At 44.2% G+C, this 13,479-nt stretch overlaps 1 protein-coding gene across 1 annotated transcript in view; it reads right to left on the bottom strand.

Annotated features, from left to right (window-relative positions):
* LOC117359225 overlaps positions 1-13,479 on the bottom strand; it is a 313,075-nt gene that overhangs the window by 39,775 nt on the left and 259,821 nt on the right. The window contains exon 16 of the mRNA XM_033941598.1: positions 5,683-5,775. Coding sequence (XP_033797489.1) covers positions 5,683-5,775 — 93 coding nt within the window. The remainder of the gene's footprint in view (positions 1-5,682; positions 5,776-13,479) is intronic.

Genomic DNA, 13,479 nt, shown 5'->3' with positions numbered 1-13,479 from the left:
AGAGAGAGATGGTGGTAAGCCCGATGCTTGTCTGGCGCGCATGCGCACTCTGCCGGCCACATCCCGACAGATCAGGGATCAGGGAACACGATTTATGAGTGCGCATGCGTGCTTAGCGTTTTATTATTATAGATAAGAGCTGCCATACTGGGACAGACCGCAGGTCCAACAAGCCCTGTTTCCAACAGTGACCAACCCAGGTCCCAAGTACCTGGCAAGATCCCAAGGAGTAACAGATTTTATGCTGCTTATCCTAGGAATAAGCAATAGCTTTCCCCAAGCCTTCTCAAGAATGGCCTATGGACTTCCCTTTTAGGAATTTATCCAAACCTTTTTTGAATCCTGCATATCTAACTGATTTTACCACATTCTCCAACAACTAAGACTAGGTGGATTCCTCCATCTTATTAATGGCTTATGAACTTTTCCTTTAGGAAGTTATTCAAAAGTTTTTTAAAACCCTGCTAGCTGCTTTCACCATATTCTCTGACAATTACACATTAAGTGAAGAAATATTTTCTCCAGTTTGTTTTAAATCTATTACTTAGTAGCTTCATCGCATGTCCCCTAGTCCTAGTATTTCTGGAAAGAATTCCAAGTGATTCACATCTCCCCTTTCCCCTCCACTCAGTATCTTATAGACCTCTATCATTTCACTCCTGAGCCGTCTCTTCTCCAAGCTGAAGAGCCCTGGCCGCTTTAGCCGTTCTTCATAGGAAAGGCATCCCAAACCTTTTATCATTTTTGACACCCTTCTCTGGAGTATTTTGAATGCTTAGGAGCTGATTCAAATAAACTTCTTGATGACGGGATAGTTGAAGTATGATTTGACCAAGCGCTTACGGCACTCTGGCACTGATTCTGTATGTGGCGCCTGACGCGTGTCAGTCATGGACAGGCTCCGCTTGCAGAATCGTGGCTACCGAGGACCCTAGGCACAGGAATCTGATGCCTAGGGTTAGGGTTACCAGACGTCCGGATTTCCCCGGGGTCCGGATTTTGAAAAGCTTTCCTTCAGGCAGGAGGGCATCTGAGCATGCGTGTGTGATGTTATTGCATCGCATCCACACATGCGCAGATGTGCTGCCCGACGAGAACAGACAGCAGGGGGCGGGATCAAGGGTGTGACGGGGCAGAACCGGGGTATGACGGGGCGGGGATGAGGTGAGTCTAGGGCTCCAGATTTTCCAGACGGAAAAGCTGGTAGCCCTAGCTAGGGTCCTTGCAGAATTGTTGCCAGCGGTGCCTAGTGACACCAAAGGCCAGCACCACCCCTAAACACACCCACTTCAGGGCTTCGACATCATATAAAATATGCTAATCCTGTCTTAAGAACATAAAAATAGTCTTACTGGGTCAGACCAATGGTCCAATAAGCCAATGCAGGACCCTAGTATCTGGCAAAACCCCAAATAGTAGCAATATTCCAAGCTACTTTTGATCCTGAGTTCTTCCTCCTGATGAAGATAGGACTTCAATGAGAAACCAAGGTGGCAAGGGAGCCCCTTCTGGTGATTCAGACAGGTCGTGACCTGTTTGGGCCGCCGCGGGAGCGGACTGCCGGGCAGGATGGACCTATGGTCTGACCCGGCGGAGGCACTGCTTATGTTCTTATGAAGCAATCTGTGAAACACAATCTCGTGTTGAGGAAGAACGCACTAGCACATTTGGAATGAATGATTGATTTTTGTTCGATGTGCTCTAATTAATGATCTTTGGATGGACTTTATTAGGCTTTTTTGGTCTCCATTATGGATATCACTTTTTTCACTTTGGGGGAAGGTTTTTTGGGGGGTATTTGGACATTGTACTTTGAGGATTAAAGAATGCTGGTAGTGCTTTTGAAAAAGGAATCTCCAGTTCCAATCCCCTCCTGCCTCTAGCTAATGTTTATTGGCGGGAGGCGCTATGATGGTTCATATTGTACCATTGCTAGTGAGGATGGTGTTAATCTCCCAGACAACACTATTATTATTTCAGGTGCGTAATTTTGGAAAAATAAGTTCTGTGTTTCTTCAATAAGTGATTCAACTTGGAATTATTGTTAAATTAATAAAAATAACATTAAAAGAATTCTATAAAGATTCATGAGCCAATTTTAGAGTGTGTAACTCAAAGGGGCGTGGCCACGGGAGGGGTGTGGCTGGTTCACGGGTTTTCAGTAGAAACGCCAGGATTTACAGCAGATTGCAGTTGGTGTAAATCCTGATATCCTAAGTTTGGCTGTAAGTGCTCAGCTTCACACGTATTTTGAGCTCCGTTTCCTGAATCTAGTCCTAAATATGCATAGTAGTTTCAGGTTAATTTTTTAGGGGTGGGGGCTGGTTTCCTGTGATTGTTTGCATTTTAGGACCTCTTCAGCCAAAACAGTCTCTGTCAGGTCCGTTTTTATTCTGCATAGTTTCAAGCTTGAAGGTCTGGTCTTTTGAGGTTCCACTACTACTATTAATTATTTCTATGGCAATGAATAAAAAGTAGAATTTTTCTTCTTCTTTTCTTCTTTTAAATATCTTCTTTGTGACACACATAGAGGGAGGGCAATAAAAATAATTTTACATAACAGACTATAATATGATATACAATATGTAATGTATGATTGAAAAATAATAGAAGGGTGGGGGGAGGGAGGGGGATAAAATACATTTAGAATATAATGTATTAGATATAAAAGTGATGTTGTGTATTCATCAATTGTATTTTAATATTTTGTACACTTTATGTAAAACTTGAAAATAAAAAATAATATAGAAAAAAAAAAGTGTGATTAACCACTTTTTTCTTACAATAAAATATTTCAACATTTTAATAAAAAAAAAAAAAAAAAATTATTTCTATGGCGCTATCAGACATATGCAGCGCTGTTCTTATGGTAGCTCCAGACTGCATCCCTTCTCTCTTGCTGTGCCATACGTCTGGAACAGATTGCCTGAATTGGTACGCCAAGTCCAGACTAAAAGCCCACTTTTTCGATGTTGCTTTTAACTCATATCCCCCTCGCCCTACAATGCTCGCTGTAGCCTCCTTGTGACCTTTGGCAGGTCGCTTGGTACTCCTTTGCCCCAGGTACAAAAACTATTACTACTAATTACTTCTATAGCGCTACCAGATGTAGGCACAAAGAAGACAGTCCCTGCTCAAAAGAGCTTACAATCTAAACATTTAAGACAAATAGGATGCCAGGGTGGGGATATAGTTAGGGGAGATGGAATCTGCTGGCTAGATGGGTGAGCAGTGGGCAGAGGGGAGTAGGATTATGGACTGAAGGCTTTACAAAAGTCTGAAAACTTTAAGCTTATATACCGCATCTTCTCTATAAATATAGAGCGCAACACGGTTTACAAAGATTAAAAGGGAAATATAGTGGGAGTTGGTGGTAGGGGGAAGTGGAAATTGACATTTTAAAAAAATTCTTTATTCATTTTCAATATTTTCAATAAGTGCAATACAAATTAAATACATTTTATATTTAAGACATCACTTAATATTCTTTCAAGAAACAAATCCCCCCACCCTATCCCATAACTATTATAAATTTTTCATTTAATAATCAAATCTTCAAAAAGCTCATTATGATATACATTTCATATCCATAAGAGATAATAAGCACTAATAAATAAACCAATACATTAATTTTACAAGAATTCAGGGAATCATTTAAAAATAAATCCACCCTCCCTCCCTCCCTCCCCCTGGATGTGCACATAATATATCCATAAAAATCAAATCTACAATAGATCAACAAAAGATGTCAATGGACCCCATTTTAGCTTGAAAATTTTTATATTCCCTAACGATTCTGCAATCATTTTTTCATATCTGTATATCAAGCATTAATTTGCCCACCAGAATGTAAAGTTAAGACGGTCCCAATTTTTCCAGTTTTGAAAATAGCCACGTTTTGAGGTGTCTTCGGAATAGTTGGAAAGAGCCCAGGCTGCGCAGCTGGGCAGGAAAATTATTCCAAAGCTCTGTAGTTTTGAAGTGAAGAGATTTCCCTAGTTTTCCAATGTAGGTAACGCTTTTTAGTGAGGGGAAAGATAATTTGAGCTTTTGGATAGATGCAGCATTCCAAGACAGAGGAATTAAAGGGGGAAGAATGCCACGGAGGATCTTGAAAGTTAGGCAGGCACATTTAAAGTAGACCCTGGAAATGACTGGGAGCCAGTGGAGTTGTAGCAAGAGCGACGAAACATGGTCAAATTTGCTCTTTGCAAAGATCAGCCTAGCTGCAGTATTCTGGATCCGCTGAAGTCTTTGAAGACTTTTCTTGGTCAGACTTAAATAGACCGAGTTGCAGTAGTTCAGCCTCGAAAGACTGATCGATTGAACAAGGACAGCAAAATCAGGATCTCACTTTCCTCAACATATTAAGGGGCGTGACAGACGAACTCAGATTGTGAACCCACCAGGGACAGAGAAAGTACCTACTTATAATGCGTGTGCCTAGTAGCGCTATAGAAATGATTAATACCGTGCTTCCCCAAAAATAAGGCTTAGTGCATTTTTGGGAGCACAAATTAATATATTTTCGGGGAAACACGGCATCTACTCTTGACACTTGCCATGCTATTCCTATCGCTCCCATCCCTTTGTGCACTGGAACACCACCAACATCACTGATGACATCATCAGTGACGCAGCAGAGTGAAGGCCCCGGCGAGGAAGACCACGAAACAGCCCGTTCAGAGTGCTACCACCAGTTTTGAGGCTTCGGTGGTGTTCTGGTGCACAAAGGGATGGGAGGGAGGGATCTTGCCTAGGGCTTATTATGGGGGAAACAGGGTAGTAGTAATTGTATACTTGGGTGTTGATTCATTTGGATTCTGAGGACCCTGCTCCTCCCTTCTTCTCCGGTTTGTATGAAATTTGCTAAACACCTCAGTACAAGTGGATTGCTTACGGTTTGTTATACATAGCCAATTCTGATTATAACAGCCAGTGACATAGTGAGGGTGAGTGGCACCCCACCCCTGTCCCCCCACTCGTCCACCCTTCCTTTACCTCATACTCATACAAACTTGCTTCCCGTATCGTGTCGGCTCTCCCTCTGATGTCACTTCCTAGACATGGGACCCAGAAGTGACATCAGAGAGAGCTGACACCAACGCGGGCAGCAAGTTCGTAATGCTGCTCACGCCGGGAATATTAAAGAGGTACGGGGAAGGGAAGGGGTGGGGGACGGAGAGGAGGGTGGGTGCCAACACCCCCACCAAGCCAGCACCCCCCTGTCCCCCTCCTTTACTACGCCACTGATGACAGCAAATAATTTGGACACAGGAGGTCAATATTCAGCTGGCAGTATCTCCTGATATCCAGTGCTGGACCATGTCCTGGCACCGGCATCAAATATCCAGTTATACGTAGCTGAATAACAGTTATTCAGCAAAGAACTAGAGCAGATATGTTAAAGTGGATAAAGATAGGACTGTGTTTTATGTGGTCCTAGTTATCCATTTAGCAAATCTGGCTAAGGGCTGAATACGTATCGGTAAGCCTGGATTCTCTCATTGGCGCTGGGGGTGGAGCATTTATGAAAATCTGGTAACCCTATCTAAAGTAAAAGCAGCAGCAGACGGATATCCCCCCCCCCAAAAAAAAATACACACACACTTTTGGGGCCACTCACCGTATACACATGCTTTCCCTGTTCCCTTTCACTGGCGCATTGCCAGGCAGACATACCTGTACAGAGCTGCCGGGCTTTGTCTCCCACTCATTCTCCTCCTCCCTCAGTAAACTTGCTAGCAGCTGTTCAGTGAAAGACAAGCAGAGGTCCTGGCAAAAGCACATGAGACGTTTTACTTTAGAGATGGCAGTTCAAGATGGCCTTCCATACATTTGCATTGAAACTCTGAGAGCATCTTTCACCCAAACTGAATTCTAGCAAGCTGTGCAACCAGAGCACTTCAGGAAGAAGGGAGCAGGTGTTTAAGGGGCCTTTACGCTAAGCTGCGCTGGGCACTGGGTGGGGGGGGGGGGCCCTCTAAAACAGGGGTGTCCAACCTTTTGGCTTCCCTGGGCCGCATTGGCCGAAAAAAAATATTCTGGGGCCGCACAAACACTAACACTAGCCGATGAGCAAAACAAAGGTTGAGCAATCACTAATATAGAAGATGCATGTATCTCATAATAAACCTTCATTAAAGGAACCCAAAAAAGCAGTAATACTTACCCTGATTGAGTGATCCCTCCATGTGCACCACTCTGATGAGCAGGAATGCGTGCTCCTGGTTTTCCCATTCACTTTTATTACAGCATTCCGCTGCCTATGATCTAGTTTAAAGACATTTTTGGGAGGAGCTCAGAATGGACGGATAATGGGCATGGAAGGGTTAACCAGCTAGAACACTGACATTACCATAGGCTAACTGGTCAATGCCGACACCACGAAGGGGCATGAAGGTTCCTGCATTCATTTCTTTTAATGGCCACAAGCTAACATTAATGCATGGGGAGAAATGAACCAAATAGACAAAAGTACAAATGGCCTTAGTGCCTTGGAAAGACCCGTGTAAGGGCACCTAACATAGCACATCATTAGATAGGTTTAAGCCTGCCCTTGAACTATGACCCCTTCACTCATTGGACTGCTTCCCCTTCTAAGCTAGGGAGCAGCTGGGATAGCCCCCTGCAGTGGTGTTGTAAGGGAGAGGGGGGAGGGGGACTGCTCTAGGCACCATCTGCCCCCCCATGCCATGTGTGCACCCACCATTCCCTACTCCCAACTCTTGAAATCTTCGTTAGCATGAACAACTTTTCCAGCCTGCTGCTCTGACATCACTTCTGGGTCATGGGGCCAGGAAGTGACATCAGAGGGTAAGCCAATGCCAGCGCAAGCAGCAGGCCGGAGAAGCCGATCAGGCTGATGAAGATTTCAAGAGGCACAGGGGAAGGGGAGGGTGAAGAAGGAGCAGGGGGCAGAGAGGAGGACCTGGGAGGCATCACTGCCACTGGCACCCTGCATGAAATATTAAAGCTTTCTTTCCTCTATAATATTTCACTAGGCAGATCTAGGCAGTTTAACAAAGGAGTTCAACAAAAGTGAGGATAAAATGCCAATGTGTACATGGAAAAGTAGAAAGTTGCATGAGTTGTTCAGTATATCAATCGTTCAATATACAAAGTGGGGTAAGAGACAGGAAACTGGGTGAGATCCATCCCCTTATGCTAGGTAGCTGAATAGCCCTGTCTTGAGAGCTACCAGAATTGCTCTGCTCATTGCATGGAAGAAAAACCAGATGCCTCAATCCGTCCTCCTTTTTCGGGAGCCATATGGCAATCCTAGATACACTGATCTAGAATAATGCATGTAAACCGTGCGGATGGACTGTGCTGAGATTGAAATAAACTTGAAAGTTGCTTAATCAGTGTAAAAATGCCTCTCTCACCAGGGGCCTCATTGTACAGCCTGTCTAATAGCTCTGAGAGGAGGAGTGGCCAAGTGGTTAGAACAGCTGCCTCAGCACCCTCAGCTTCTGAGTTTGGTCCCATCCTGCTCCCTGTGACTCTGGGCAAGTCACTTAACCCTGCCAGGACACATAGGGGAAATACTTAAGAGAACCTGATTAAAGGGGGGGGGGGGGGGGCGCTGTGGAGCAACCTACAAGGTGGCAGCTTAAGTTTCATGCTACACAGGGACAAATTTTTCTCCATCCCCATGGGAACTCATTTTCCTGTCCCATCCCAGCAAGTTCTTTTCCTGCTCCTGCCCCATTCCTGCAAGTTCTGTCCTCAACTGCACAAGCCTCAAACACTTTAAAAACATAAGTGGTCAAGGCTTGTGCTGTTAAGGCAGAGCTTACAGGAACAGGGAAGTTAAGTTCCTGCAGGTACGGGGAAAAATTTGTCTCTGTGTCCTTCTCTACTCCAATTTAGGACAGTGGTTAACCACAGCCAAATTCTTCTTCACAATGGCTTCAGGCAAAACTGGGAAAAGGCATCACATCAAATCCAATTCCCCACAAAAATCAGAATCTGAAAAAACAGACAATGCGGCCTCCACAACAATACTAGAGATCATTAAAGATCTCAGCAGTATCGAAAATGAGCTTGCACAATTTAAATCTAAGATCAACACGCTGGAAATCAAAGTCACTATTGCCGAAAAAAATATTAAGGGTATTCAGCGTCAGATAAAACATATAAATCAGCTTGAAAAAGATATCGAAGACCTTAATAACCAATCATGCTGCAACAACATAAAAATACTCGGGAGGGGTGGTCCGCCCTAGGTGCACGCTCTAAGGGAGTGCACAGCTGGCACACCAGGTCCGGAACCTCCCGCCCTACTCTGCTACTGCTGCTTTCCTAAAACCACAGTAAACTTTAAATTCAGTCATCTATGACCTTCTTGCACCTCCTCGTAGCTGCTGGTCCACCCCCTACGACATCACTTCCTTGTTCTGGAGCAGAGCCGGCAGCCAGGGTGGTGCAGCAAAGTCCTGCGATGACTGCATTTAAAAGCTTTACAGCCTCTGCTGCTGGTTTGAGAAGCATACAGTAGCTGAGGGGAGGTGAGGACGCAAGATACTAGATGGCATTGGGATGGATGGTGAGAGAAAGGAGCAGGATACTGGCATGAAAGGGTGGTGAAGGGAGAGGGAAGTGGGGTGAAAGGAGAGAGAAGGAGCAGATTCTGATGGAAGAGGGGTGGATGGAGAGAGAAAAGGGCAGACATTGGATGTTAGTGGGGAGGGGGAGCCTATGCTGCATGGAAATGGGGATGGGAGAGAGAAGGAAGCAGATGCAGGAAGGAAATGAGAAAGAGAGAAAGAGGGAAGCAGACACTGAATGGAAGTGGAGAGAGTGGGCAGACGCTGAATGGAAGTGGACAGAGAGAATAGAAGATGCTGGATGGTAGGAGTAGAGAAAGAGGGCACATGATAGAAGGAGGGGATAAATAAAAAGAGGACACGCTGCATGGGGAGAATAGGATAGAGTTGGTGAAATACTGGAGGGGTGAGGGAAAGAGGTGGCAAGCTGTAGGTAGACATAGTGAAAAGGGAAATTGAGGACTTGATAGTAAGAATTTAATCTAGATCAGGGGTGTCCAACCTGCGGCCCAAAGGCCACATGAGGCCCCATAAAGTATTTTGTGCGGCCCCAGTCAAGAGCGATGCAGTGTTTCCTGCTGCTGCCCCCGAGTGTTTACCGTCTTGCCGGCTCCCTCCTCTGTCTTGCTGCAGCATTTGCGCGTTTGTGCGGCCCCAGAAACATTTTTTTTGGCCAATGCGGCCCAGGGAAGCCAAAAGGTTGGACACCCTTGATCTAGACAGATGCAGAAAATAAATTGAGAAGGAAGAAAAGGAAAGGGAAGGGAGTGGAGAGAGTGCCAGATCATGGGGGTGTGGGAGAGGGAAGGAGAGGATAGAGATGCCAGGCCATTGGAGGAGGGGAGGGAAGGGAAGAATATGGGTGCCAGACCAATGGGAGTGAAGGGGGAAGCATACAGTTTCTGGAAGAGATATAGAAGGAGAGAAGATGCCATATAGAAGGGGCAGACAGTGGATTGAAGGAAGAGAGTGAAGAGAAGATGAGGCAAGCAGAAACTAGAAAAGACAAAGGTAGAAAAGAATATTCTATTTTTTTCCTTTAGGATAAAGTCGTATTGTAGCTGTGTTGATAAATATTTATAAATAGAAAATGGAAATAAGGCGATCCTTTTATCGGACTAATTGTACTACATTTTTTACTAATTCAGAGACCAAAACCCCATTACTCAGGTCAGGACAGGATACTGTAACAGCAGTATACTTTACTGACCTGAGTAAAGAGGTTCTGGCCTCTGAAAGCTAATTGAAAAATGTATTAGTCCAATAAAATGGACCCTCAAGCCTTGCATTGACGAATGCTGGTGTAGAAGGACTGAGGTTGAGATAGACACGGGTTGGTTTCCAGCCACTGACCCTCAAGCCTTGCATTGACGAATGCTGGTGTAGAAGGACTGAGGTTGAGATAGACACGGGTTGGTTTCCAGCCACTGACCCTCAAGCCTTGCATTGACGAATGCTGGTGTAGAAGGACTGACATTGAGATAGACACTACAGAATGACACGGGATGATTTCCCACGGTTATCCGTGGGGACGGGAACGGTGATGAAGTCCCACAACCTCAAGGTACTGAGGCTGTAGTTTTAACCACTGTGCCACACTCTCCCCTCTGAAAGACAAATGATGAGGCTCCAAATGCCAGAGGGACAGAATTCCAGAGCATCGGAGTGGCACAGCTGAACAGGCTTGCTAACAGAAAAATATCAATAAATACCTAACTCTGACTACAGGGCTAGTCTGTCATGCCAAACTGTCCTGAAATAATCTGCAAGTAAAAAATATGACCAAAAGTCTAAGTTCCAGCAGAACAACTTCAAGGTCATCTGATGCATCTTATCAACGAGAAGTCCTCTAAACACTGCTACACATCCATCCATGTCATTCCAACCTCTCCTTCTCTCCAGTCCCACAGATACAGTGAGTATTGACTTTCGGAAGGAGGGAAAAACCTTATCCCACTTCCTGCAAAATCATTTTCTTATCTCAGTCACAAATTAACATCTGACAAGTGCTCTGACCTGCTGGGATGAGTCGTTCCACCCAAGTGGATAACACTGTGTTCTCCTATAATTAGTAAGTGAAATGGTGTGGTGGCCGTTCTAGTCCACGTTCCAAAGTAATATAAAGAAATAAAATAGGTATCACCTTATTTCCTTTGTTTTATTTCTTTATATTACCTATAATTAGTGGAAATTGCTATTCAGTAATAGTGAACTTGGAGGAAACGACTTCCAGGGTGCAGTGCTTAATGTTCCTTTCAAGGGACATGATGAAGAGCCCTTAATAAGCCTTGGGAAAACAAGAAATACCTAATAAATCACAGAAGAAAGATCCAAGGGCATTTTCTTCTTGTCTGGCAGAGTGATTTTGAAGCAGAACTCTTAATGCTCCTCCCTGCTGAGGGGTCGGGGATTAGTTGGAAAGGGAGGTGCTTACACCATCTTTCATGCTGACCAAGAGGGAGAAAAGGTTTCAAACCATGTTGTCTTAACCTTAATCCTCTACCTCCCTGGTCAGAGCGGCTCTGAATTTCCCTTTAATTAGCTGCTGGATAAACGTGTTAGTGGGAAGGGGTGAAAGTGATTAGCGGATATTTTCAACAGAGCAGGATCAGGATCACAAAGCGCTACTAGATTCATTTCACGCTTAATGGCTTCCCTCCATCACTTTCTCTATTTAACTAGGTCTTCAGCCCCTTGAAGAGATTTGGCAGGCTGTATTGACACAGGAAGAGTTTACTGATTTCCCTATTAATTTTTTTTTATTCAAAGCCAAGGCTGCAGGGAACTTGGGAACATGGCACACATTCAGGATGAATAAAAAGTTCAGAGGGCCCCGTAAGAGTATCAGGGTAATCAAAAACAAAATCCTGGAGGAGTTTCCACTTTCACAGCATTTGGGAGGATCTGATGATGTGGTGGGTTTAGGAGTCATATTTCCCTCTTCCTTTTCTCTCCAGAAATGTGTGCGCTCGGGTCCTCTCACAATGGTTCTTTAGAAGTGCCAGAGGGCCAGGCACCTGCTGGATTTCCAAGGAATGTACAACTAGAGGTGCAGCCAGGTTTTGATGTCGAAGAACACAGACTTTTGTAAACTAGATGCCAGTGTGAGACCGAAGGGCAGGGAGAGGGGAGGATTAAAAGTAAGGGGGGAGAGAAAAAAAGACATAAAAACGATGTTTCAAAAAAAGTTTTCAGTGTTGCACAAATGGAGTAGCAGAAGTTAAGTTAAACCAAGGATAAATTTAAACCGTAGGAAACAGTCCCATAATTCTAAAATCCACATAGGCACTGCATGTCCTGGGATCGGTAGCATGGAATGCTTCTACTATTTGGGTTTATGCCAAGTACTAGTGATAGGGATTGGCTGCCATGAAGACAGGATACAAGGCTAGATGGGTTGGCCACTGTTGGAAAGAATGGCCAACCCAGTGGTCTTGGTGGACCTTCGATCTGTTCCAGTATGGCAGTTCTTATGTTCATAGGTGAGCCAATTATAGGAGAGTCAAGCCATTGTGACATCACTGATGAGGTTGGCTCTTAGGCATTGGTGGAATGAGGCATTATGACATCACAATCTCAGCTCTGGAACTTGGTACTTGGGACCTGGTTGGCCACTGTTGGATGCTGGGTTTGATGGACCTTCGGTCTGTCCCAGGATGGCAGCTCTTATGTGATCAGGTATAGGACATCACTGCTGAGGTTGGCTCTTAGGAATTGGTGGAATGAGGTATTATGACATCATAATCTCAGCTCTGGAATGTTGCTACTCTTTGGGTTTCTGCCTGGTACTTGGGACCTGGGTTGACCACTGTTGGAAATGGGATACTGAGCTTGATGGACCTTTGGTCCCAGCACAGCAGCTCTATGGGCATCCCTCCTACCAGCTGACTTGAGGTGGGATTCAAGGGTTCCCTGCCGTGGCAGCTATCAGCTCAGCATTTTAATGGCTTACATTTCAGATGTCTGTCACGGCTTTAGGGAGATGCCTAGGACCGCTTAAACTCACTGAAGGCCACTTCCAGGTGAAACCACACCCATGCCCAGCCTTGAGCAAGCTTAGGTGTTTCTACACGTCTCCCTAGACCCGCAAAAATGCCTACAGTGTAGACCGCTTGCCTCAGATAGGAGAAAAATTGGATCATCTTCCTTCCACTGTACTTTTGGATTCTGGAGCCTCCCTACAAATTGAGTTCTCTTCTAAGACTTTGTGAATACTTTTTGATTCTTCTCTTACTTTTAAGGATCAAAAAAACTCTCTGGTTAAGAAATGTTTTTTCAGCTTACGAATGTTGAGGAAGGTCAGATCTCTTTTCTATCAACGTCATTTTTCTGTTTTGGTCCAATCTATTATATTATCCTGGTTAGATTATTGTAACGCCATTTATCTTGGCATCACTAAGAACTGCCTTCAAAGACTACAATTGATTCAGAATACCGCCCCGAAGTTGATCTATGGAAAGAGCAAATTCGACCATGTGACTCCTTTGCTTTTCTCTCTCCATTGGCTGTCGGTTTATTTTAGAATTCAATTTAAGTGTTTATGTCTTGTTTTTAAGATTTTACATGGTATTTTTGCTCCTCTTGTTCCTCCACTATGGAATGTTTATAGATTTTCCTATGCGAGAGGAATTCATCGATTTAAACTTTCTCTTCCATTTAGGAAAGGAATTCAAGGAGTTAAGAATTTTATCAGCTCTCTGGCGTTTAAATTGCCCCAATTATGAAATTAACTTCCCCTAATTTTGAGGTGTCCCAGTTCCTTCCAACTCTTCCGTAAACTTCTAAAAAAATTTTTATTTGCTAAACATTTTGAAAACTAACTCTCTTGTATTTCAGTTTACTTTATTTTTTTAATTTAGTGTTAACTGTGTCGAGCTTTCTTTGGTTGAAGACCTGGTATATAAGGTTAAGTTTTAGTTTAGTTTAG

The sequence above is a fragment of the Geotrypetes seraphini genome, chromosome 4 (assembly GCF_902459505.1).
Source record: "Geotrypetes seraphini chromosome 4, aGeoSer1.1, whole genome shotgun sequence".
NCBI lineage: Eukaryota > Metazoa > Chordata > Amphibia > Gymnophiona > Dermophiidae > Geotrypetes > Geotrypetes seraphini.
The sequence above is the reverse complement of the archived record's forward strand: the minus strand, read 5'-3'. Positions and strand labels throughout refer to the sequence as shown.